This window comes from Lepisosteus platostomus, chromosome 24, assembly GCF_059453375.1.
Source record: "Lepisosteus platostomus isolate fLepPlt1 chromosome 24, fLepPlt1.hap1, whole genome shotgun sequence".
Classification (NCBI taxonomy): domain Eukaryota; kingdom Metazoa; phylum Chordata; class Actinopteri; order Semionotiformes; family Lepisosteidae; genus Lepisosteus; species Lepisosteus platostomus.
Window position 1 is genome coordinate 5650590 of NC_142634.1, and position 27818 is coordinate 5678407.

Genomic DNA, 27818 nt, shown 5'->3' on the forward strand with positions numbered 1-27818 from the left:
ATTTACTGAAAACTGTGAAATGGGAGATGAATAAACATTGCTGAAATAATTTCCCTTCCGTACATAGAGAAAACTTACAGTATAATGTTGTATTTGTAAACGCAGTTGATGACTGAGGTTGAGTTGCAAATTACTCTCTTCTGAAGAAACTGCGGAATTCTATTATATCGTTCCTCATATTTAAATTAATGTATTATTTGTCTTAAATGTCTTTCCGTTTTTTAGACAAAAGGAGTATTTTGTGTTAGTTGTATTTCTCAATAGAAAATCATTTCAACAGAGCAGTCAATACTTAGGAAGTACCGTTTTTGAACACAAGATGGCTCTGTAACCCATAAATAACGTTTCATGTATCTTGGAGTTTTCTACAGTGTCCGAAGTCTGTGGCTGAGCAAGACAGGTGTATTATGTGAAGTACACTTTATATCCTGATCAGTACAAAATTTGTCAAGCGTACTTACGGAATATCATTTGGCTGTGACGCCTTTTTTATAACAATTACTTAACAGAAAGCCGACACAAACTGAACTCACAAGAGACTGAGGTGGCTGATTGATAGTTCACGTGTCACTAGATCAAGGGATCCAAAGAGAGCTTTTTACATACAGCTAATTAGAAGTATATGTGCCAAATTTTCTGTCTGTAAGGCAACGTTTTTACAGCTATTTATGACAAGAAACCTGACACTCGCACTCTAATCGTTCAAAGTGACTTGCGTTGTTATCTTTCTTCTGCGAGAATTTCTCTTAAATAAGTTCGAATTAGTGTCACTGTGTGACAATCAAGTTCGAATGTGAATTTGGAACATCTTACCTTTCTCCATTTCTAAAGTAAAAACAACTATTTTATTGATATAATGTCACAAAAAGCATCTGAAGTTAAATTAAGTTCAATATCTATTATTATTCGTCCATACACCAAGGGGGCTGAGTTTAATGTTAACTGATAGGGGGTGATGGTTAAGAACCTCCACAAGACAAATAAATTACTGTAAATAAAGCACACATTACTATCTGAGCATTATTATAATTTTAAAGAATTGTTATATTAAATATAATTTACCTGTGACCGCTTTTTAAAAAGTTACATAACAGAAAGCTGACAGAAATGAACTCTCATGTTGTTGACTGAGATGCCTGATTGGTAGTTCCCGTGCCTTTTGTGCATTGCTGAAGGTAACAGCTGACCTGGTTTATGTGTCAATCCAAAACAGTCTCACTGTGTCAATCCAGACAGTGGTTGCTAAAAAGGGAAACCATGTGGTTTACTCTCTGATGCCACATTAGATGCCCAGTGCAGGAGTTCAGCTCTGCAGTCTTGGGGATCGTAAGTCTAATAGGATTAGGCTTTCTCTGTATCTGTGTCTGCTGTCCATGTGATTCCCTCTCCCTGACACTTCACTGGCAAACAATTCATTTTACAGCTGATTTGAAATATTTGTCTGCCCTTTAAACCCTTAAGCAGGCCTGTGCCTCTGTATTACAGGGGTCTCCCTGTGTCCCTCAGGTCCATGTCCTGTGGTCATTGTGAGCAGCTCTTGTGTCCTTTCCTGAGACCAGGCTGTGAACTGCAGGGAGACAGAGGCCCCGATTTTCCACTCTTGATAGCAGCTTCTCGGAAAGAGTGCTAAGAGTTTGGATATAATTTTGGATTTAAGGCAGATGTTCAAATTAATATAATCTGTAATTTTCCAGCCAAATAGAGACAGACAATCAATATTTAAGTTTACTTACATAGCTTACTTAAGTTGATATTTGACAATTTTTTTAATATGCTGTTTAATTTTAATGTTTATTCTCTTTAGTAGAGTCCTTACCAATTTTGGGAGATAAGGTCATAATTCTCTGTATGCTCATGTCCGCAATAAGGCTGTGGATGACTTTATTTCATTCCAAACTCTGAGGCAGCAGTTATTTTTAACAAATTAAATAATACATTTTGTAAAATTATGTACCTTGCACTGTAGCACATAGCATAACTCAGGTTAATATCAGCCATGCACTTTCAAATATACTTTAAAATACTTACAAAGTTTGAATGAAGAATTGGAGAGGATTGCCTTTCAATGACATAACTTGCACTAATTTACCTTTAAAATGATAATCATCGTTTCTTGTGTATTCTCATTAGCATTTGCCTTGTTGGATGCCTTGCAGTGTTTGGTCTATACATATAAGGTGGTGGTTGACAGATTGATGGAGTTCAATAATAATAATGATGACACTGATGAGAAAACTAATACTCAAAGACAGAAACAAGAACAAAATCAACAACAACTATTATTTAATTTCACAAGACTACAGATGATGCCTTTCTATAAATCCTCATATAGACTCCTCAGATTACTGATATTTAATGATATCTAAATTCATGCACACATAGAAATTGACAGTCAGGGCACAGTTGTTTAGAGGTGTGTGGTCTTTATTGTGACAGTGAATTGCTGTTGCTGTATTTAGGCATCACAAGCTGCCTGTCTGGTCTCCTTTGTCTTCTGTAGCTTCTGTAGCTGAGATCACTTACTGAACAGAGTCCCTAGATCACATTATTATTTAAAACCATTGATTCACTGGTGTAAACCTCATTTTGCCATTTTTATTTCAATGTGTAGCAGATTTTCTAAGAAAAAAAATAATTATAAGATGTATTGTGAAAAATTTAAGAAAATTAAAATACCTGCTCTCTAGGATTGTGTACAGTTATCAGACCGATAACATCTCACTTCCCGTTTTCTGCTCTATGCATTTTTCCTAAATATTTTAGGTTTCTTTCGGAATCTTGGCTGATCCTGGAAAACACAAGAAAAATATGTTTTATGGGTTTCATATAACCCATTTTATAGCAATGGTTTCTAGTTTGTTGATCTTGGCTCTGAAGAAAACCCAATGGATTTGTTGTGAAGTGAACATTAGTCATCTCTTGAATATACGGATTCCTCTGGAGTCCTTAAATTGAACTCTTGTCTTCTAATTTAATGCATCAACTGATGTATCCTGACTCGCTCTTCTAAGATAAGCAACATAGAATGCTAAGTCAAGAGTGTTTCTCACTTGGCTGAGGGAGAGTTGGTTCAATTTCAAATGCATTTGCAAAGGGAATACAAAAAAATCAAATATTAGCCTATTGTATGTAAAGAAATTTAAATCAAATTAAGATAACATACATTTCTTTTGTAAAATAGAAATAATTGTTCTATCACTACATTGATACCTTGATAAACTTATACAACATGCAATATGTAAATAGAATTTTCATTTTTGTGATATGTTTGAAATTCTTTGTGGAGGTAGCTAAAGATCTATATTTATACAAAAACATTCATTAATCATATCGCAATCAGAACACTCAGACAACATGCTCCTTTAGGAGAGCAAAAAACTTCCAAGAAAAAATGTTTTAATTGGGTTTCTATAAGCAAATTAAGGGACAAAATATGCGATTAAGAGATTATCTGAAAACAACAGTGGAATCACAAGAACTAGAATTTATGCAATTTACAATATAGTTATTTTCTCTTGATACAGTTCTTACCTTTTTCTCAGTGGAGGACAGACTCTCCCCCACACCGTCTTCAGCACAGCCTCCCTGAGAGCGGGGCTCCCCCAGATGTACAGCCCGGGGGTACTAGTTGCAGTGAATCTTATCATAATGCTAAAAGGATCGCTGGCGTAGTTTCTAAACATGTATCTGGAGCCAGTCAGTTGAATCACCATAATGTAGTAAAAGCGAGGAGTCCAGAGCGCCAGGAAGCAGACTACCACCACGATGATGAGTCTCAGGGACTCTTTCTTGCTGTCTCTCTCTGGACCCGGCGGCTCCCGAGCAATCTGGTATTTAGCGATGAGGTACAGTTTCACGTTCAACAGCACTTTGGAGATTATTATAGCCTGCAAGGTCAAAACGCTATATGCACGTATTTTTGTAACCGTTTCGACCGTAACGAGGTTCAGAATCGTCAGCAGTAAATACGTGTAAAACCAAGCGAAAAAGCAAACTTCTATAACTACCGTTCTAGTTATAAAACGATTGTAAACATAAGGATAAGCTACTGCAAGGAATCGGTCCACCTGTGAAAACAAGATAGTCAATATATTGACACTCAGTAGCATAGGTACGATGTAATAGGTGTCCTTACTGGACGGATAGCCCTCCTGCACATGAAACAGTCCGATGTAGTAACCGCCTACCCCAGACAGAGTGTCACTGATGCTGGTGTTCAGCATGAAAATAAACCTGTTCTGCGCTCGTAGCGATCGTTTACAAATAATACCCAACACCACCGAGCCAGCCACGAGAACAGCACTGGTCGCGATTAGTAGATTGGTTATAAAAATGAAATAATCTGCAGCGTCATTAAAGTCCACCGCTAACGGCACAGTGAGGTTCAGAGAAATCATCGTGTGGCAAAATGAGTATCTGGCGATGCTGCCTTCGAGTTTTAATAGGTCAAATGAAGACACGAAATGATTCTTTTTGACACGGTAATTGCACATTTGGGTCTTCTGACCTCCTGAGAATAATTATGTTGTGAATGTGAAATCTTACGCGGAGGATAACAGATGGATAAACAACAGAATATAATTTACTTAATTTGTTTTATCAGCTTTCGTTAATGGTTAAATTGGCGATTGATGAATTTATTAGCTTGTAAGTAGAAGAAACACTCAAGATGTCGCATTTGCAAACGCACGGCTGATGACTGAGTAGGAAATGTGTACTCCGCTGGAAAAAAAAATGCGGAATCCTATTTTTGCTTTTCTCGTGTGTATAAAAGATTAGTGTTATTCAAACAACTTTGAAGTGTTTCATTACTTGGTCTATCAATCAGTTGTGTTTCTAAACAGACGGTTTCAGTTGATCTGTCAATCCTAAGAAAATGTCCATTCTGAATACATGGTGGATCCGTAATCCTTAATAACGTTATTTTACTTTGGGTTTCCCCAAGTATAAGACTTCTGTATCTGGGCAGGAGAAGCGTATGATGAACATTACACATTATAGTTCAGGTGGGTAACGACAGATTACTGTTCTTTTAAATTTTCTCCATTCATTGGAAGTTTCATTTCACACCTCTCTGCACCCATTCTGACTTCACACCTCTTGATTGGCCTCTCTTTCTGTCCCCTGCTCCCGCCTCTCACTCCTCCTCCCTCTCAACCTTTGTTCTCCCGCTACTTTACCTTTGCCTACTGCCCTGTCTCTCTCACACCTGAAGAAGGCTCCATGGCCGAAACGTTGTCTTCTCTTTCTTCTTTTTTTCAGCATGGAATAAACCTATTACACATTATATCCTCATAAGAAATATCCTCAAATTGTGACATTTTTTAAGAAAAGTTACTCACAGAAAGCTGACGCAAAGTGAACTGATAGAGAGGACTGATGCACAGTCCATATGCCTCTAGTGTATCACTGAAAGCCATAGCTGACCTGGGTAAATTGTACAGGCAGCTTCCCACACCTGATACAGAGCTTCATCAGTTTATCCTGGGTCAGGGGTCAACTGTCACCATGGAGATGTGAGAAATGACAGCAGGAGATCAGTACTCTTGTGCCATGGATCTGCATCAGCACATATAACATACCTGCCCATGTGACTGTCACACAGTGACATTTCTTTGGCTATCAGTTCATTTTACAGTGGCTATTAATTTTTTTTTTCTGATTTGTAAATCTTAAAGCACTCTTGTGCCTCTGTGTCTTAGGGGCTGTCTCATACCCCAGGAGTCTGAGCACTGTGGTCAGCAAACGCAGGTCTGGTCTTTTCCTAAGGTCAGGGTGTGAACTCTGTGGAGAGAGAGGCCTTGATTTGCCACAGCAGGTAAAACGTCTTCCGCAGGGCAAAACTACTTTTGAGAAAGTTTTGATAGTTTCCCATTTCTTCAAATCAACTATTTTTGACAAATGCAGCCCCTTTGAGCATAATGTAGAGTTCTATTTGCTCAGATTAATCTATTCTCTACCCTTGTCCTTTAGAGTTGTCCTGTTCTATGTTAAAATCGATCTTCTCAATTTACTGCTCTTGATAAGGAAATTGGTCTTACTTATGTGTCACGGACGTCCAAAGGGACTAACCGTGGGGAGCAGGAGAGCGGAAAAAGACCCATATGCGTAGCGGCGAGACGGGAAAAAGGCCTGGGCTCATTAATGCAAAGAGTTCAGGAATGCCGTATAGAAACCTATGCCCTCAGGGAGCGGACGTGGGGCGCCCTGGTGCTAGGCGGGTCTCAGGACATCCGAACGTCAATGCTGACCGAGGACAGAGTGCAAGACCCGGAAATATATAGCCCAAGGGAAAGAGAGGGACAGGAAGGACAGCAGACCGGAAACTAGGGACAGGACAGAGAAGGAGCGCCCTCTGGCTGCAGAGGGCGTGACATTATGTTCAATATAATATTTATCTTTCATGTTTAAATGTTTTAGTAGAGCCCCTGATTGCACTGGGAGTTCAGGTCAGATGTTTGAGTCTGTTCATGTCGGCTCTGAAGCTCTTGCATTCTTGACTCACTTATTCATCACTCTGAGTCAGAAAGGAAATTTAAAATCAAAATGCTCAAGGATTAGATTTCATATAAATCTTTAATCATGTAATGTGCACTGTAAAGTACATGAATGACTTGCATTGATCATTTTAAAGGTATTTGTTGATTCTTCTGTCTTTTATTTGTATATACTGAATATTGCTCAGTATTTTGCTGTTAATATCTGGGGTTGTAATGATGATAATGGTGATGCTACCTTTTCCTGTGATGGCACCCAGACTCTCTAAATAACTGGTTGTTAATACTGGTTGTAAATCCACACACTCACATTCACATAGCGAAGCTCACAGAGCAGGCAGTGCAGAGTGAGCTACAGTATAACATGATTGTAAAGGGCTGCTGATCAATTCAGGAACCCAGAGCTTTGCTCATTCAATGAAACCTTATTTGACCCTATTGAAATAGTTATTAAAAGTGGCTGATGCCTTTGTCCCAGGACGGTTCATGTTAAAACAATTAGAGAAGTTACATGTGCACAGCGATCAGGTGAAACCGGAAGGAAAATGTGATCATAGTTACTTAGTGACAAACGTGCATTTGATAACAGGAATGCAGTGTCCCATTCAGAAAAACCTTTAACCATTCAGTATATACATTCTGTTACACAAATCAGACTAAAACTCTTTATCAGACGGTTGCATCCAATAAGAAATATACATAGGATATATAGTATTTATTTTTGCCTCTTTGTGTGATTTGATAGTTGCTCATATCAGGGATTCAGAGAACACAAGTGGTATGATGTTTTGAAATAATTCAATTCCAGCACTAATTCTGAAATTAAACAACAGCAACAAAACAAAATGTCATTTCTTTGTGTTATTCTTGACCCCTGTTGGCACTTTGTGAAGTTACTCTCAAACATTAGGAAGAAAATAAAGGGATTCTGGACAGAAAAGACTTCAGATTTGAAAAATGAGTGGCCGAAATTAAATAGAAGCTGCATTTTGTTTGTGTAAATTTTGTTAAAAAGTCAAAACTGTAGACTTTCTACTCGAATAAAATGTGGCGTGCAAGATTCCTTACTTTCCATGTTTGCGTTATATTTTTTGAATTTAGAAAACATGTTTTTTCCGTTTCGTAGTCTAATATTTTAAGCATTTTAATCCAATATAGTGTTAAAATAAAGCAGAGACACAGCTGGTGAAATAATGAAAAGTAGCCTTTTTCAGTTTTCCTGAGTCTAGGAAGATCTTAAAACATGGTGCCTGCTGTTTTCAGTTCACCTTGGTCACACACGGTATTCCTTCGGAATGATTGGACTTTCTTGCGTAGTCTGAGACGAGCCTGGAAAAGCAAAGAAAAATTAATTTTAGATTTTGTCTTAAAGCAATTCAGTTTTCGTCATTTATTATGAGTGTGGGAGAGGGTTTGCATTCAGAATAGCCATTTCAACAAAAAATGAACGGCCGAATTGTTTTTTCTCCATTGTGACTATTCAGTTTTAAAAAATTGAAACTGAGACAGCTTATTGTTTTCACAAAACTAATGTACAGGTGATTTGATTTATTTCAACTGTTGTCTTGCCTGGAGATCTGTATATATATAAATCCTTTGATTATTTATGACACAATCCAAACATAAAATGTTATCTTGGAGGAAAAAGCGCAAATTAGGGACCAATCAAACAATTTTATTTTCATACGGTTTAGCTTGTATTTTTTTCTTCTCTTGCTGGAGTTCTTACCTTTTTTTTAATGGGGGACAGACTCTCCCCCACACCGTCTTCAGCACAGCCTCCCTGAGAGCGGGGCTCCCCCAGATGTACAGTCCGGGGGTACTAGTTGAAGTGAATCTTAACATCATACTGAAAGGATCGTTGGCGTAGTTTCTAAACCTGTATCTGGAGCCAGTCATTTGAAGCACCATAATGTAGTAAAAGCGAGGACTCCAGAGCGCCAGGAAGCAGACTACCACCACGATGATGAGTCTCAGGGACTCTTTCTTGCTGTCTCTCTCTGGACCCGGCGGTTCGCGAGCAATCTGGTATTTAGCGATGAGGTAGAGTTTCACGTTCAACAGCACTTTGGCGATTATTATAGCCTGCAAGGTCAAAACGCTATATGCACGTATTTTTGTAACCACTTCGAACGTAACGAGGTTCAGAATCGTCAGAAGTAAATACGTGTAAAACCAAGCGAAAAAACAAACTTCTATAACTACAGTTCTAGTTATAAAACGAGTGTAAACAAAAGGATAAGCTACAGCAAGGAATCGGTCCACCTGTGAAAACAAGATGGTCATAATATTGACACTCAGTAGCATAGGCACTATGTAATAGGTGTCGTTACTGGACGCATAGCCCTCCTGCACATCAAACAGTCCGATGTAGTAACCGCCTACCCCAGACAGAGTGTCACTGACGCTGGTGTTCAGCATGAAAATAAACCTGTTCTGCGCTCGTAGCGATCGTTTACAAATAATACCCAACACCACCGAGCCAGCCACGAGAACAGCACTGGTCGCGATTAGTAGATTTGCTATAAAAATGAAATAATCTGCAGCGTCATTAAAGTCCACCGCTAACGGCACAGTGAGGTTCAGCGAAATCATGGTGTAGCAAAATGAGTATCTGGCGATCCTGCCTTCGAGTTTTAATAGGTCAAATGAAGACACGAAATGATTCTTTTTGACACGGTAATTGCACATTTGGGTCTTCTGACCTCCTGAGAATAATTATGTTGTGAATGTGAAATCTTACGCGGAGGATAACAGATGGATAAACAACAGAATATAATTTACTTAATTTGTTTTATCAGCTTTCGTAAATGGTTAAATTGGCGATTGATGAATGTATTAGCTTGTAAGTAGAAGAAACGCTCAAGATGTCGCATTTACAAACGATGACTGAGTAGGAAAGGTGTTCTCCGCTGGAAAAAAAATGCGGAATCCTGTTTTTGCTTTTCTCGTGTGTATGAAAAGATTACTGCTATTCAAACAACTTTGAAGTGTTTCATTACTTGGTCTGTTTCAATCAGTTGTGTTTCTAAACAGACAGTTTCAGTTGATCTGTCAATCCTAAGAAAATGTCCATTCTGAATACATGGTGGATCCGTAATCCTTAATAACCTTATTTTACTTTGGGTTTCCCCAAGTGTAAGACTTCTGTATCTGGGCAGGAGAAGCGTATGATGAACATTACACATTATATCATTACTCGAATTCCAAAACGATCTTTATAAAAAATATCCTAAAGTTGTGAAAGATTTTAAGGAACTTTACTCACAGAAAACCGACACAAGGTGAACGTATAGAGAGGACTGATGGGCAGTCCATGTGCCTCTAGTATATCACTAAAAGCAACAGCTGACCTGGCTAATTTGTCAATCCAATTAGATTGTACAGACAGCTTCCCACACCTGATACAGAGCTTCATCAGTTTATCCTGGGTCAGGGGTCAACTGTCACCATGGAGATGTGAGAAAACTGACAGCAGGAGATCAGGACTCTTGTGCCATGGATCTGCATCAGCACATATAACATACCTGCCCATGTGACTGTCACACAGTGACACTTCTTTGGCTATCAGTTAATTTTACAGTGGCTATTAAAATTATTTTTTTTCTGATTTATAAATCTTAAAGCACTCTTGTGCCTCTGTGTCTTGGGGGCTGTCTCATACCCCTGGAGTCTGAGCACTGTGGTCAGCACATGCAGGTCTGGCCTTTTCCTAAGGTCAGGGTGTGAACTCTGGGGAGAGAGAGGCCTTGATTTGCCACAGCAGGTAAAACGTCTTCCGCAGGGCAAAACTACTTTTGAGAAAGTTTTGATAGTTTCCCATTTCTTCAAATCAACTGTTTTTGACAAATGCAGCCCCTTTGAGCATAATGTAGAGTTCTATTTGCTCAGATTAATCTATTCTCTACCCTTGTCCTTTAGAGTTGTCCTGTTCTATGTTAAACTCGATCTTCTCAATTTACTGCTTTTGATAAGGAAATTGGTCTTACAAATGTTCAATATAATGTTTATATTTCATGTTTAAAAGTTTTAGTAGAGCCCCTGATTGCACTGGGAGTCAGATGCCTGAGTCTGCTCATGTCGGCTCTGAAGCTCTTGCATTCTTGACTCACTTATTCATCACTCTGAGTCAGAAATGATTTTAAAACACAATGATCACATTTGATATAAATCTTTAAATTAATAATTTCATGTGTGCTATAAAGTACTTGCATTGGTCATTTTAAAGGTATTTGTTGATTCTTCTATGTTTTATTTGTATATACTGAATATATTGCTCAGTATTTTGCTGTGCTCACCCTGACTAACTATTAAAATCTGGGGTTGTAATGATGATGATGGTGATGCTACCTTTTCCTGTGATGACATACAGGCTCTCTAAACAAATGGTTGTTATGAAGCCCAATATGTAAATCCACACACTCACATAGCGAAGCTCACAGAGAAGAGTGAGTTGTAAATTGGTTGTAAAGTGCTGCTGATTAAATTAAAGCTTTGCTCCTTCAGGGAAACCTGTGTTTCTTCTTTTACTGAAACTTTATTTGAACCTAATAGTTTAATTACAAAACTGGCTGATGACTTTTTTCAAGGAAGCTTAATTTTAAAACAATCATTGAACTATAAAGATACTGAAGTAGTCTACAACGTCCACAGTGATCAGGTGAAACCGGAAGGAAAATGTGATCATAGTTACTTAGTGACAAACGTGCATTTGATAACAGGAATGTAGGGTCCCATTCAGAAAAAAAACTTTAACCTTTCAAAATATACATTCAGTTACACAAATCAGACTGAAAACATGTTGCATCCAATAAGAAATATATGTGGGGTTTATAATTCTTATTTTTGCCGGTTTAGTAATTGCTCTTATGAGGGGTTCAGAGAACACGAGTGGCCTGATGTTTTCGAATAATTAAATCCCAGCACTGGTTATGAAATGAAACAGCAGCAACAAAACGTCATGTCTTCTTGTTAGTTTTGACCCGTCCTGACAGTGTGTGAGGGTCACTCTCCAACATTGGGAAGGAAATAAAGGAATTGAAAAAGAAGGGACTGTTTAAGTCTGGACAGAAAAGACTGATGAGAAGCAGAAATTAGATAGAAGATGTATTTATAGTGTAACTTTTGTGTTAATTCCACTGTTAATATTATTTAAAAGGCTGATCATCAATAGAGATTGCACGGACGTGAATAAAACATTCCGCCCCCTCCCCCCAAAAAAACCGATGTATTCATATTTGCTGTACATGCTTACATTTTTTTAAACACGAACGAAAAGTTTTTTTTGTTGTTGACTAAACCAGTAATCAAATTAAGTATTAAAATAAGGTACAGACACAGCTGACGACGTAGTGAAAGAGAACCCATTTCAGTTTTGAATGCTTTATCTTGAAAGCTGGTAAAATACGGTGCCGATTGATTTAAGTTCCCCTCTTTTCAGCCGGTATTCATTTAAAATGTTTGCTCTTCCTTGTGGAGTCTGGGAGGACCCTGGAAAACCAAATAGATGTTAATTTTTAGATATGCCTTATGTGAATTTTGTCTGCATATTTTAAAAAGATTGAGACAGTATTTGCTTTCCGAAAAACCATTTCATCCAAAAAAAACTGACTGCCGAGTTGGTTTGTTTTCTGCTTTGTGAGCTTTTGGTTCCGAAATGTGAGACAGATTATTATTTGCACCAAAATATACAGTTTTTTTACTTTAAATAGTTTTGTAGTATTATTATTTAAATATTTTGCATGGTATTCATACCAATAATGATTTATATCGCAATCCAGACATAAACATTTTATGAGGTATCAATCAAGTATTTTATATCCAATTAAGGACTTTTTTCTCTTACCTTTTTCTCAGTGGAGGACAGACTCTCCCCCACACGGTCTTCAGCACAGCTTCCCTGAGAGCGGGGCTCCCCCAGATGTACAGTCCGGGGGTACAGGTTGCAGTGAATCTTAACATCATACTAAGAGGATCACTGGCGTTGTTGTCAAACATGTATCTGGACCGAATCATTTGAAACACGATAATGCAGTAAAAGCGAGGAGTCCAGAGCGCCAGGAAGCAGACTACCACCACGATGATGAGTCTCAGGGACTCTTTCTTGCTGTCTCTCTCTGGACCCGGCGGCTCCCGAGCAATCTGGTATTTAGCGATGAGGTAGAGTTTCACGTTCAACAGCACTTTCAGGATTATTATTGCCTGGAAGGTCAAAGTGCTATATGATCGTATTTGTGCAGCCACTTGAACAGTGACGAGGTTCTGAATCGTCAGCATTAAGTACGTGTAAAACCAAGCGAAAAAGCAAACTTCTATAACTACAGTTCTAGTTATAAAACGATTATAAGCATAAGGATAAACTACTGCAAGGAATCGATCCACTTGAGAAAAAAAGATAGTCAGAATATTGACTCCCAGTAGCGAAGGCAATATGTAATAGGTACCGTTTCTGGAAGGAAAACCCTCCTGAACATCAAACAGTCCGATGTAGTAACCACCTAACCCAGACAGAGTGTCGCTTATGCTGGTGTTCAGCATGAAAATAAACCTGTTTTGTCCTCGGAGTGTTTTTTTGCAAAGAATACCCAACACAACCGAGCCAGCCACGAGAACAGCACTGGTCGCGATTAGTAGATTTGCTATAAAAATGAAATAATCTGCAGCGTCATTAAAGTCCACCGCTAACGGCACAGTGAGGTTCAGAGAAGTCATCGCGTGGTGAAATGAGTATCTGGCGGATCTGCCTTTGAGTTTTAATATGCGGGCTAATCGCTGGAGTACGTCCTTATTCACACTGTAATTGCACGTTTGGGGTTTTGAGACTCCTGGGAACAATTAACTTGGCGAACGTGCATGAAATTTCATGGCGTGTCGCCTTTGAGGAAAATAACCGTTGGCTGCTCAATAGAATATAATGTACTTACTATATTCTAACATCTTTTGTAAATAGTGGAATGAGTAATTAAAGAACTAAAGTGAAATCAATTACTTCTTCTACAGAGAATAAATTTAAATGTATTAACTGTATAAAAGCACGATCCGCCGTATTCTCATCTGAATCCCGTTTTATTGTTTTTCTCATTCATAAAGTTAGATGTTTTAAATTGACTTTACAATGCTTCGCTAAAAGGTTAGTTTTTAATAGAAAAGTATTTCAACTGAGCAGTTTTTCCTGGGGAAATGCCGTTTCTGAACACAAGATGGCTCTCTAATCCACAATAATGTTTCATACATCTTGGTTTTCCTTCGGTGTGACATCTATGTCTGAGCAAAACGAATGAATTATATGAAGTACACATTATATCCTCAGCAGGATAAGAGTTTTAAAGAATAGTTATAAAAAAATATAATTTACCTGTGACTGTTTTTTTAATGTTATATAACAGAAAGCTGACAGAAAGTGAACGGAGACTCCTGATTGGTAGTTCACGTGCCTTTTGTGCATTGCTGAAGGCAACAGTTGACCTGGCTAATGTGTCAATCCAAAACAGTCTTAATCTCAGTCTCAAGGTGTCCACCCAGACAGTGGTTGATAAAAAGGGAAATCATGTGGGATGCTCTCTGGTGTCACATTAGATGTCCAGTTCAGGAGTTCAGATCTTCAGTCTTGGGGATCATAAATCTAATAGGATTAGGCTTTCTCTGTATCTGTGTCTGCTGTCCATTTAACTCCCTCTCTTGGTGACACTTCACTGGCAAACAATTCATTTTACAGCTGATTTGAATGCTCTTGAAGGCATTCTACAGGCGTTATAAGATATTGGTCGAGTGATCGGTACCGCACACTCACCTCCAGGCGCTGTTCGAACACTCTCGGGCAGACTTTCACAGCGGGAGGCCAATTAAACGATTATTTAATTATGATTTCCTTATTAGTTCCATTTTTCTTTAAATACTACTTTCTCTAAGTCCTTCACTCGGGGCTCTGTCATCAGTTGAGCTACTGTGCGTTTGCTACTTTCTAGTTTTCTGACACCAGTTTTTTTCCCTGCATTTTTGCGCTTAATTATTTCAGCGTTTTCCCTGTTCCTTGCCACTACTGTCTTTTCTTTTCTGGGCTCCTCTTTTCTTCTTTTGTTGCGATGTTCCACACCTAGAAGTTACCCGAGACCGGCTTGTCAGCTCTCAGTCAGACGCGGCTCATTTCATCGCGCCGCGTCGTTACACTGGTGGGCTTTAACAATGATGACGTTGATTAATATAAGACTGATCCACAACAACCGGAACAATATCAAGATCTATTACTTAGTAATAAAAATCATAAATAATTCCAGGTAATGGGGACTCCCCACCGCCAGGGTTCGACGGCATCCGTAGTGCGCCAGTACGCTCCCCACACATCAGCTATCAGTGGATATAGTATATAGTGCTCGTCACTCTCCTGGAGAAATAGGACCACAGACCTCAGTAGGTCAGAGCAGCCTACTGGCCGCACTTACAGTATATCTCTTCCAGCGGCAATCTTAGCTTTCCCGGCTGGTTTCCTGTCCTGGTACTGGCCAGGCTCACACCTGCTGAGCTTCAGATGGTTGACGGTTGTGAATTGCAGGATGACACGGCTGCTACCTACTTAATTTCACAAGACTACAGCTGACGGTTTCTCTTAAGTTCTTATCTAGACTCCTCCAAATTATGGGTGCATATGTAAATTCAAATACACATACAAAATTGACAGTCAGGGCACAGTTGTTTAGAGGTGTGTAATCTTTATTGTGACAGTGAATTGCTGATACTGTATTTGTCTTCTGTAGCTTCTGTAGCTGAGATCACTTACTGAACAGAGTCCCTAGATCAAGTTATTATTTAAAAGCCATTGATTCACTGGTGTAAACCTCATTTTGCCATTTGATTTCTCTGTTTAGTAGATTTTCAAAGAACAAAAAGATTTTTTATGTAAGATATATCATGTAAAAAAGCTAATATTGTTTTTTAGTTTTTAAGTACTTACTGGACCATCATTATGAGAAGAAATTTAAAGGACAAAAATACTTTTTGGGTTGAGTAATTTAATATTACATCCATCGTGAATAATTAAAATATATTAATGTTCAAGAGCAGAACAAAAATATTTCTTATGCAAGATATAGCATGTAAAAAATGTAATAATTATTTTAGTTTTTTTGAGTACTTACTGAAGCTTCATTATGAGAAGAGAGATAAAGGACAAAAATAGTTTTGGTTTATTACTTTAACATTACATCCATTGTGAATAATTTAAATATGTCAGTGTTAAAGAGAATGAACTAACTAAAATGAGCCTGTCTGTGCTTCACTGGGTACGTTGTTCTGTAGGACTGTGTAAAATCATGAAGCTGATGATGATATCATTTCCCCTTCGCTGCTCTTGGCATTTTGTCTAAATGTTTGCAGTTTCTCTGGTTTCTTCTGGAACTTGGGCTGATCCTGAAAAACACACATTGAAAGAAGTTTTTAGATATTTCATATATCAATTCCCATTTTTAAAACAATAGTTCCATATTTGAGAAAGGGTGGAGCATTAAAAACATCTTGAATTAACTGATTTCTTCGCGGTCCTTATTTCAAATTTAGCTCTGGTCTTGAAATGTTAACGTATTACCTCATATTCTCAGATAAGAGACCAGTAGCATCGATCACTGAGTCAAGTGTTTTCTAGCTTGACTGAAGAAGAATAGGAAAAATTCAGTATTAAACCTACTGTATGTAAAGAAATAAAAATAAATTTCCGATAACATGCATTAATTTTAAATTCTAAATTGTGTCAAAAATATATGATGTTATGTATATTCTGTGCTGAAAACAGAAGAAGAAAGAAAACACAACGTTACAGCTGTGGAGCCTTCTTCAGGTGTGAGGAAGCCTTCTTCACATGTGAGGTCTTCATCTGAAAGCCGAAACGTTGTGTTTTCTTTCTTCTCTTTTCAGCATGGAATAAACCTTGACTTGTTCTTTTGCAGCCTATGCATGCTTATTCAGCTACACAACTGAACTATATATGATGTTTCCATCAATATATTGATAGCATTCTGTAGTTGTACAACAATGCAGAAATAAAATATAATTCTCATTTTTAATTATGTTTTCTAAATGAAATTCTGTGTGAGAGTGTGCTGACGTTCTGCATTCATTCAGCAACATTCATTATTCATATAGAAATCTGAACATATGTTTTCCTTTAGAAAAAAAGTATACGGAATTTTTTAACCCAATTGAGGACCAGAGAAACAACTAAAAGCTCAGTTAAGGAAAACAGCGGAATCACAAAGAGCAGGATAGAATTCATGCACTTTAGAATATATTTTTTCCCTCTTAATACAGTTCCTACCTTTTTCTCGGAAGTGGACAGACTCTCCCCCACACGGTCTTCAGCACAGACTCCCTGAGAGCGGGGCTCCCCCAGATGTACAGTCCGGGGGTACAGGTTGACGTGAATCTTATCATCAAGCCCAGAGGGTCGCTGGCGTTGTTCTTGAACATGTATCTCGACCCAGTCATTTCAACCAAGATAATGTAGTAAAAGCGAGGAGTCCAGAGCGCCAGGAAGCAGACTACCACCACGATGATGAGTCTCAGGGACTCTTTCTTGCTGTCTCTCTCTGGACCCGGCGGCTCCCGCGAAATTTGGTATTTAGCGATGAGGTACAGTTTCACATTCATCAACACTTTGACGATAATTGTTGCCTGCAAGGTCAACACGCCGTATGCACGTATTCCTGCAACGGCTTCTAACGCAACGAGGTTCTGAATCGTCAGCATGACTACGTATGTGTAAAACCAAGCGAAAAAACAAACTTCTATAACTACAGTCCTGGATACATAACGATTGTAAGTATAAGGATAAACTACTGCAAGGAATCGGTCCACCTGTGAAAAGAAGATGGTCAGAATATTGACTCCCAGTAACGAAGGCACGATGAAATAGGTGCCGTTTCTGGAAGGAAAACCCTCCTGAACATCAAACAGTCCGATGTAGTAACCACCTACCCCAGACAGAGTGTCGGATATGCTGGTGTTCAGCATGAAAATAAACCTGTTTTGAGCTCGAAGTGACTTTTTACAAATAATACCCAACACAACCGAGCCAGCCACGAGAACAGCACTGGTCGCAATTAGTAGATTGGTTATAAAAATGAAATAATCTGCAGCGTCATTAAAGTCCACCGCTAACGGCACAGTGAGGTTCAGAGAAATCATCGTGTGGCAAAATGCGTATCTGACGATGCTGCTATTGAGTTTTAATATGCGAAGGAGCAGATCCTTGTTCATGCTGTAATTGCACGTCTGGGGTTTGAGACTCCTGCGAACAATTAACTTGGAGAACTTGCATGAAATCTAAACGCGAGTCGCCTTTGAGGGAAAATGACAGTTGGGCACTCAACCGCATATCACTTACTGTATTCGAACACCTTTTGCAAATGGTGAAATAGGTGATTAATTAATGTGGGTAAAATCAATTCCCTTCTGTACTGCGAAGAAAGTTTTAATTGTGATATTGATCACGATCAGTACCACATCAGTACCACATCAGTGCATAGTATTCTCTACATAATCCTACTATAAGATTATTTCTATTAGCTCTAATAAGAAATAATTCCATTTGAGTAGTCAATTTTGAGGAAATACCGTTCCCGAACACAAGATGGCTCTATAAACCGCTCCACAGTAATGTTTCATGTATCTTTGTTTTCCTTCAGTGTCAGAAATCTGTGTCTGAGCAAGACATATGAATTATATGAGGTATACAATGTAGTCTGACCAGTATAAAAATTTCAAAGAAATGTTGTGTAAAATATAATCTAGCTGTGACACTTTTTTATAAAAACAGAAAGTTGACAAAGTGGACTCTCAGCTTTTGATTGAGACGACTGATTGGTAGTTCACTTGCCTTATATGCATTGCTAAAGGCAACAGCTGACCTGGCTAATATGTCAATCTAAAGCAGTCTCAATCTCAGTCTCACAGTGTCAATCCAAGGTGTTTCTCAGGCAAAGGTTGATAAAAAGGGAAACCACATGGGTTTGCTCTCTGATGTCATATCAGATGGCCAGTGTAGTTCAGATCTCTGGTCTAGGACATTGTTAGTCAAACAGTATTTGACATTTTCTATATCGAAGTATAACTTTCTTTATTCTTTATTGCCACACAACAATAGCTGGTGGACTTTGCTTTTGGTACAGTGAAGAACACAGATAAGACATGTATACAACTTATACAGTACAGATTTAGATATAACAGAAGACAAGTGAGCTTTCAAGTCTGTCAGTTTACTGAATAATTTATGTGCATTAATGATATTGAATGCTGGGCTTAAAATCCAAAAAAAGATACAGGCATAGGAATTAGGCTTCTCCAAATGCTGCGGTATACAATGGAGATCCAGGTTAACGGCGTCTTCAACAGACCTGTTGGCCCTGTAGGCAAACTGGTGAGAATCCAGCAGGGGAGATGTACAGTGCTGGAGGTGCTTAAGCACTAGACACTCAAAGAGCAACTGGTCTGCAACCGTTGAGGCAGGATACTTTTGGAGATTTAGGAACAGGTATTGTAGCAGATATTTTAAAACTGTGAGGGACTTTCTGGTGAAGAAGTGAAGTAATATAAATGTTGGTAAACACAGGGGCCAGTTGATCAGCCAAATAGCTGAGAGCTGCAGCTGTGAGCCTGTGGCTTTTCTTTTTCTTTTGTTTGTTGAAGATTGCTCTTAATTTGTCAGTACAGTATGGATGGAAAATGGAGGAGGCAGGGGGGTAGACAACAGTGAAGGTAATGAGGAGGCCTTCCCGTCTGGTTTTCCAACGTGAGCATAAAACTGGTTGAGTTTACCTGGGAGACTGGGGTCATCATCCAGTAAGGTGGTGGAGTTTTTTCCTTGTAGTTGGTCATTTCCTGAATTTTCCTTCAAACTGTTCTTGAGTTGTTCCTTTAGTTCATGACTGTAGTTGCTCTTAGCTTTCCTCACTATAGAGCACAGTTCATACTTGGCTGAGATATATTCAATCCTGTCACCCTCAATAAAAGCCTTATTCTTCCTCTGGCAGAGGTCTTGCAGTTCTTCTGAGAGCCGTGGGTTCTTGATACCGTATATCGTGAAAGTTTTTGTAGGGATGCATGCCCCTTCACAAAAACCTGTATAGGATGTAGCAGTGTCAGTGTATTCATCCAAGGAGGCACAAGCAGAGCTAAATACATTCCAATCTGTACATTCAAAACACCCTTTCAGGCTTTCTATAGCTTCTGAGGACAAGACCTTGACTGATTTAACTTTTGATTTGATATTTTTTATTTTTTGGTTTAGCAAAATTAATGCGTGATCTAAATTTCCAAGCAGTGCTTGAAGATAGATGCGATAAGAGGGATCCAATGTACAGCAGCAGTGATCTAGTATTTCATCAGCTCTGGCAGGGCAGTTAACTTGCTGTTTGTAATGTGGCAGTTCCTGTGACAGGTTAGTGTGGTTAAAGTCACCCAGCAGTATACCTGTGCAGTCTGGATTGGACCTTTCCACAGCAGCAATATGTTGCACTAGTTCACATACGGGGTCTACTAGCGTTCGGTTGAGGTGTAATGTACACGCCAGTCAACACGATTGACGCAAACCATTCACTGTAATTCCGATCGGTTTCACCTGTCCATGTGACTCCCTCTCTTAGTGACACCTCTGTATTACAGGGGTCTCCCTGTGTCCCCCAGGTCCATGTCCTGTGATCAGTGTGAGCAGCTCTTGTGTCCTTTCCTGAGACCAGGCTGTGAACTGCAGGGAGACAGAGGCCCCGATTTTCCACTCTTGATAACAGCTTCACGGAAAGAGTGCTAAGAGTTTGGATATAAATTAAAACCAAAGAACTGCCTACATGCAATAATAACTCATTAGATTCTTTGACCTCTGACCATTATTAAGAGTTCTGTGGATGTGTCTCTGTGTTTAAAATGCCCAGGAATAGCAACTTCACACAAAATGCCAATTGCATTTATAAGAAGATTAGTCAGTATATATTTTGATCTATGGTATGGTAGCCAGAGTATTATAATTAAAGGGAAAATAGCCAGAATTGTTAATATTGCTAGTCAAATAATTGGCTGACCAGACACAGCTTAAAGAGTTGTATTCTATCACGGTTCGAAGGAAAGCACAACTTATCATTGATGACCCCTCCATCTTCTTCAGTATTCCCATTTTCATTTGCTAATTTCAGGAAGGTGGTTTAGAATGACTTTTGCAGCCAAGTGTCTGTCTGCTGTATGAAGCTGTTGGTTTAATTGTAATGGCAATATGGGCAGAATGAGAGGTGTGTATACTGTATGTATTGCATGACTATGGCTGTTCTTGGTTTTTAATGTGTATTTATTTCATGTTGAGTGTTTAGTTGTTGTTTTAGTTTTTTTATAATGATGCCAAAGACAAATTTCAACCCTTTCTGATGCACAATGAAGTCACGTCTTGTCTTGTTTTTCTTTTTTGGCAGATGTTCAAATTAAAATAATCTGTAATTTTGCTTTCCATTAGAGAGACAATAAATATATTAATTTCCTTTCTCTCACACAGTTAATTTATGTTGACATGTTATACACATTTTTGATACAATGTGTAGTTGTAAGGTCTGTTGTCCTCAGTAGAGCCCTTACCAAGTTTGGGAGATCAGTTTAGAAAACTCAGCATTAAGGCTGTATATTTCTTCATCTTATTTATTTCTGCTTCTGAGGCAGCAGAATTTAAAAAATTAAATTAATTAAAAACTTAAAGTTATTTATGAATGTTCCACTGTAGCATTTAACTTGATATTCACAATTAATATCAGCCAGAGCCTTACAATGTCTGAAGTTTTAAAATACATATCAAGTCAGAATAAGGAATAAGGAGAGAGGATAGTGTTTCAAGTATATAATATAATACATAATATAGTAACAACTTGTATTAATTATGCTTTAAAATAGATTTCATTGTTTCTCCTAAATTCTTGTTCATTATTTACCGTTGGATTCCTTGCAGTACTGGCTCTTGAAGGCTTTATACACAGTTAAGATATTGGTTGACTGATTGATAATATTGACAGGGGTTTTATAACAGTGATGATGTTGATGATAACACTGATAACAACTTCAAAATCAACAACTATTATTTAATGCTGATAACTTTCTATAAATGATCATATAGACTCCATAATCTATTGGTATTTATAATATCTAAATTCATGCACACGTAGAAATTGACAGTCAGGGCACAGCTGTTTAGAGGTGTGTAGTCTTTATTGTGACAGTGAATTGCTGTTGCTGTATTTAGGCATCACAAGCTGCCTGGCTGGTCTCCTTTGTCTTCTGTAGCTTCTGTAGCTGAGATCACTTACTGAACAGAGTCCGTAGATCACAGTATTATTTAAAATCATTGATTCACTGGTGTAAACCTCATTTTGCCATTTGATTTCTCTGTTTAGTAGAGTTTGTAAGAACAACAAGATTTTTTAAGTAAGATATATCATGTAAAAAAGCTAATATATATTTTTTTAGTTTTTAAGTACTTACTGGACCATCATTATGAGAAGAAATGTAAAAGACAAAAAAAACTTTTTGGGTTGAGTAATTTAATATTACATCCATTGTGAATAATTTAAATATATTAATGTTCAAGAGCATGAACTAACTAAAATAGGTCAATTTCTGCTTCTTTTAAAATAATGTGTAAAATAATTCAGCTGATGTTATCGGTTCTTTTTTTTTTGCTATGTTGGCATTTTGTTTAAATGTTTGCAGTTTCTCTGGTTTCTTTTGGAACTTGGGCTGATCCTGAAAAACACACAGAGAAAGATGTTTTTAGATCTTTCAAATAACAATTCATATTTTTATAACAACAGTTCCATGTTTGAGAGGGTGTGAGATATTGATCTCAGCTTTGATAAAGTTATCTCATTTGCCCTGTCTCTCTCTTCTCAGATAGCACTGATCACTGAGTCATGAGTGTTTTTAACTTCACTGAGGAAGAATAGGAAAATTCCAGTATTAGCCTACTGTATGTCAAGAAACAAAATAAATTCAGATAACATGCATTAATTTTAAATTCTAAACTTTGTATAATATACATGATGTTTCCATACATATATTGATAGCTTTGTGTATTATAAAAAAATGCCTAAATTACAATAGTATTCTTATTTTTAATTATGAATTTTAAATGAAATTCTATGTGAAGTTCTGCTGAATGTCTGTATTCATACAGCAATATTCTTATTGTAATATGAACATACGTTTTCCTTCAGGAGAACAACAACAAAAAAAAGAAATATAAGATTTTAACCCAATTGAGGACCAGAGATACAACTGAAAGCTCAGGTAAGAAAAACAGCGGAATCACAAAGAGCAGTATAGAATTCATGCACTTTAGGATATATTTCTGTCCTCTCAATACAGTTCGTACCTTATTCTAGGTGGAGGACAGACTCTCCCCCACACCGTCTTCAGCACAGCCTCCCTGAGAGCGGGGCTCCCCCAGATGTACAGCCCGGGGGTACAGGTTGAAGTGAATCTTATCATCAAGCCCAGAGGGTCGCTGGCGTTGTTCTTGAACATGTATCTCGACCCAGTCATTTCAACCACGATAACGTAGTAAAAGCGAGGAGTCCAGAGCGCCAGGAAGCAGACTACCACCACGATGATGAGTCTCAGGGACTCTTTCTTGCTGTCTCTCTCTGGACCCGGCGGCTCCCGAGCAATCTGGTATTTAGCGATGAGGTACAGTTTCACGTTCAACAGCACTTTAGCGACTATTACTACCTGAAACGCTAAAACGCTGTATGCGCGAATTTCTGCAACCACTTCTATCGTCACAAGATGCTGAACTGTGAGGAATAAGTAAGTGTAAAACCAAGAGAAGAAACAAACTTCTATAACTACAGTTGTTGTTATATAACGACTGTAAGTATAAGGATAAACTACTGCAAGGAATCGGTCCACCTGTGCAGACATGATGGTCAGAATATTGACACTCAGTAGCATAGGTACGATGAAATAAGTACCATTCCTGGAAGGAAAACCCTCCTGCACATCAAACAGTCCGATGTAGTAACCGCCTACCCCGGACAGTGTGTCGCATATGCTTGTGTTCAGCATGAAAATGAATCTGTTTTGAGCTCGAAGTGACTTTTTACAAAGAATACCCAACACAACCGAGCCAGCCACGAGAACAGCACTGGTAGCAATAAGTAGATTGGCTATAAAAATGAAATAATCTGCAGCGTCATTAAAGTCCACCGCTAACGGCACAGTGAGGTTCAGCGAAATCATGGTGTAGCAAAATGAGTATCTGACGATGCTGCTGTTGAGTTTTAATATGCGAACTCTTCGCAGGAGCAGATCCTTGTTCATGCTGTAATTGCACGTCTGGGGTTTGAGACTCCTGCGAACAATTAACTTGGAGAACTTGCATGAAATCTAAACGCGAGTCGCCTTTGAGGGAAAATGACAGTTGGGCACTCAACCGCATATCACTTACTGTATTCGAACACCTATTGCAAATGGTGAAATAGGTGATTAATTAATGTGGGTAAAATCAATTCCCTTCTGTACTGGGAACGAAGTTTTAAGTGTTGTATTTACAAAAGCACAGCTATTGCAAAAGCACGATCTGCACAGTCTTCTCTACGGAATCCTGTTTTATCGTTTCTCTTATTCATATAAAACTGTTTTCAATTGACTTTACGGTGTTTCGTTAACAAGCTTACTTTTATTAGTTCTAAATAGAAAATAATCCCAATTGAGTCGTCAATGCTGAGGACACGGCTTTTCTGAACACAAGATGGCTCTCTAAACCGCTCCATACTAATATTTCATGTGTGTGTTTTCCTTCAGTGTCAGACATGCGTGTCTGAGCAAGACAGATGAATTATATGAAGTACACATTATGTTCTGACCAGTATAAACATTTCAAAGAATTGTTATATTAAATATAATTTACCTGTGTCATTAAAAAAAACGTTACAGATGTCACATTAGATAGCCAATGTAGGAGTTCTGATCTCTGGTCTAGGACATTTTTAGTCTATGATGTGACTTTTTCTATTTTGGTGTATAAGGAAAGAAGCTGAGGTTGAAGAGGAAATTGCTTGAGAGGAAGGATTTGACACGTTTTCCAGAAGGGAGAAGCTGAAAGAGATCATGAGCAGGGCGAGAGGGGTCGGAGATGATTGTCTTGGCACGATTGGAGGTGTGGCTTGAGTAGAGAGATGAAATGGAAGGGAGTTCACAGCCAACAGTTCTTGCAGCTTTGGACACAATCCTTTCCAGTTTGCCTTTGGAGTAGTTAACCAAGCTCCCACACCAGACTGTAACAGAGGTTGTCAGAACACTGTGGATCATGGCTGTGTAGATCTGAAGGAGAAGTTGCCGGTTCACTCTGTGTTTTTTGAGTTGCCTAAGAAAAAACATCCTCTCTGTGCTTTCATGACTATGTGGTCAGTGTTGATGCTCCATTTAAGATCACTGTTTATGTAAGTACCCCAGAATTTTAAAGGAGTTTGTGGTCTCTATAGGAAGATCATTAATGAAAATTGGAAGTTTTGTGTTCTGGTCAGTGGTGATTTCCCTGGTTTTAGAAGCGTTGAGTAGGAGTTGTCGAAACACCAGGCTGTTCCCAAGTCAATCTGCTTTCAGTAACAAGTCTCATTATTATTCGAGATGAGACCAACAATAGTTGTATCATCTGCTTAGTTGAAAATCCTGATGGAGTCATCCCGAGATGTGAGGTTGCTTGTGAAAAGGGAAGAACCATGGAGATAGGACACAGTCTTAGGGAGCACCTAAGAGTGCTAAGAGTCAGAGGGCAAGATTGTTACGGCTGCAGCTGGTCTCAGTTAACCCCTCATTACCCAATTTCCCACTGCTTCCTTCAGTTCACCCTGTAACATCGTTCAGTATTAGGATCATTTCTGCCTCCTGAGCTCACCTCGCCCTTTCCTTCTAAGTACCTTTTCTACCTCATCTGGGCTCCCTCAACGTCAACTCTGTGGTTTGAGATTTCTCGCTCTTGCCTCGCCCCTATCAAATTTGTTTGCCTCTCTCCTTGTCTACTACCTGGACTTGACCCCACCTGGAATAACCGACCACTCTGCCTCGTCGCTGGCTTTTAGATTCTTCAGCTACCGGACCTCGCCTGGAGACCCGCACAGGGTGCGTAAGTAACAACGTTCTCACAAAGATATCCCATTTTTCACCCTGACAACGTTCAAAATCCAACACGTAACAGGGTTGACGTTCAAGTCTGTCAGTTTACTGAATAATTTATGTGGATTAATGGTATTGAATGCTGTGCTGAAATCCCCAAAAAAGATACAGGCATAGGAATTAGGCTTCTCCAAATGCTGGGGTATACAATGGACACTCAAAGAGCAACTGGTCTGCAACCGTTGAGGCAGGATACTTTTGGAGATTTAGGAACAGGTATTGTAGTGGAAATTTTAAAACTGTGACAGACTTTCTGCTGAAAAAACAAAGAATTATAAATGTTGGTAAACTGCTCTTAGCTTTCCTCACTATAGAGCACAGTTCATACTTGGCTGAGATATATTCAATCCTGTCACCCTCAATAAAAGCCTTATTCTTCCTCTGGCGGAGGTCTTGCAGTTCTTCTGAGAGCCGTGGTTTCTTTATACTGTATGTCTTGAAAGTTTTTGTAGGGATGCATGCCCCTTCACAAAAACCTGTATAGGATGTAGCAGTGTCAGTGTATTCCTCCAAGGAGGCACAAGCAGAGCTAAATACATTCCAATCTGTACATTCAAAACACCCTTTCAGGCTTTCTATAGCTTCTGAGGACAAGACCTTGACTGATTTAACTTTTGATTTGATATTTTTTATTTTTTGGTTAAGCAAAATGAATGCGTGATCTAAATTTCCAAGCAGTGCTTGAAGATAGATGCGATAAGAGGGATCCAATGTACAGCAGCAATGATCTAGTATTTCATCAGCTCTGGCAGGGCAGATAACTTGCTGTTTGTAATGTGGCAGTTCCTGTGACAGGTTAGTGTGGTTGAGTCACCCAGCAGTATACCTGTGCAGTCTGGATTGGACCTTTCCACAGCAGCAATATGTTGCACTAGTTCACATACGGGTCTACTAGCGTTCGGTTGAGGTGGAATGTACTGTACACGTCAGTCAACACGATTGACGCAAACCATTCACTGTAATTCCGATCGGTTTCACCTGTCCATGTGACTCCCTCTCTTAGTGACACCTCTGTATTGCAGGGGTCTCCCTGTGTCCCCCAGGTCCATGTCCTGTGATCAGTGTGAGCAGCTCTTGTGTCCTTTCCTGAGACCAGGCTGTGAACTGCAGGGAGACAGAGGCCCCGATTTTCCACTCTTGATAACAGCTTCACGGAAAGAGTGCTAAGAGTTTGGATATAAATTAAAACCAAAGAACTGCCTACATGCAATAATAACTCATTAGATTCTTTGACCTCTGACCGTTATTGAAAGTTCTGTGGATGTGTCTCTGTGTTTAGAATGCCCAGGAATAGCAACTTCACACAAAATGCCAATTGCATTTATAAGAAGCTTAGTCAGTGTATATTTTGATCAGGAAGCTGAAAGAGCCTGGGTGAGTCATAAGGTTTGGAGAGGGTTTATAGAATGTTAGTAAAAGCATTCTTACCTTTGGTATCACTACGGTATGGTAGCCAGAGTATTATAATTAAAGGGAAAATAGCCAGAATTGTTAATATTGCTAGTCAAATAATTGGCTGACCAGACACAGCTTAAAGAGTTGTATTCTATCACGGTTTGAAGGAAAGCACAACTTTTCATTGATGACCCCTCCATCTTCTTCAGTATTCCCATTTTCATTTGCTACCTTCAGGAAGGTGGTTTAGAATGACTTTTGTTCCCTGTTCAAGCGGAATATTAAATGCAGCTAAGTGTCTGTCTGCTGTATGAAGCTGTTGGTTTAATTGTAATGGTAATATGGGCAGGCTGAGAGGTATGTATGAGTATTGCAAGACTAGGATTTATCTTGTTTTTTAATGTGTATTTCATGTTGAGTGTTTATTTGCTTTGTAGTTTTGTAAGCTGATGCCATAGACCAATTAAAAAACCATTTTGGATGCACGATTAAGTTATATCTTATCCTATTTTTAATTTAAGGCAGATGTTCAAGTTTAGGTATTCTGTAATTTTGCTGTCCACTAGAGACAGATAATGAATATATTAGTTCACCTTTCGCTCACACAGATAATTAACCCTGACATATTATACACATTTTTAATACAATGCCTAATTATAAGATCTGTTGTCCTCAGTAGAGCCCTTACCAACTTCGGGAGATCAGGTCAGTGCCTGAGTATGCTCATGTCAGCATTAAGGC

General features: G+C 38.7%; 5 protein-coding genes across 5 annotated transcripts; all 5 read right to left on the minus strand.

Moving 5' to 3' along the window:
* Positions 1 to 3527: 3527 nt before the first annotated feature.
* LOC148641454 (uncharacterized) lies at positions 3528 to 4397 on the minus strand. Its single transcript, XM_088618687.1, has one exon. It carries the CDS (start codon positions 4395 to 4397, stop codon positions 3528 to 3530), a length of 870 nt encoding a protein of 289 aa, XP_088474813.1.
* A 3825-nt stretch (positions 4398 to 8222) lies between these two features.
* On the minus strand, positions 8223 to 9161 carry LOC148641455 (uncharacterized). The gene has a single exon (XM_088618689.1). The coding sequence runs from the start codon at positions 9090 to 9092 to the stop codon at positions 8223 to 8225; it is 870 nt and encodes a 289-aa protein (XP_088474815.1). The 5' UTR covers positions 9093 to 9161.
* Positions 9162 to 12338: 3177 nt separating this feature from the next.
* Positions 12339 to 13208, minus strand: LOC148641456 (uncharacterized). The gene has a single exon (XM_088618690.1). The coding sequence runs from the start codon at positions 13206 to 13208 to the stop codon at positions 12339 to 12341; it is 870 nt and encodes a 289-aa protein (XP_088474816.1).
* A 2612-nt stretch (positions 13209 to 15820) lies between these two features.
* On the minus strand, positions 15821 to 17669 carry LOC148641457 (uncharacterized). Its single transcript, XM_088618699.1, has 2 exons — positions 16801 to 17669; positions 15821 to 15899 (listed from the first exon to the last, which is right to left on the minus strand). The coding sequence occupies exons 1-2, from the start codon at positions 17667 to 17669 to the stop codon at positions 15821 to 15823; spliced, it is 948 nt and encodes a 315-aa protein (XP_088474825.1).
* A 4520-nt stretch (positions 17670 to 22189) lies between these two features.
* LOC148641458 (uncharacterized) lies at positions 22190 to 23747 on the minus strand. Its single transcript, XM_088617758.1, has 2 exons — positions 22882 to 23747; positions 22190 to 22253 (listed from the first exon to the last, which is right to left on the minus strand). The coding sequence occupies exons 1-2, from the start codon at positions 23745 to 23747 to the stop codon at positions 22190 to 22192; spliced, it is 930 nt and encodes a 309-aa protein (XP_088473884.1).
* Between the last annotated feature and the right edge of the window lie 4071 nt (positions 23748 to 27818).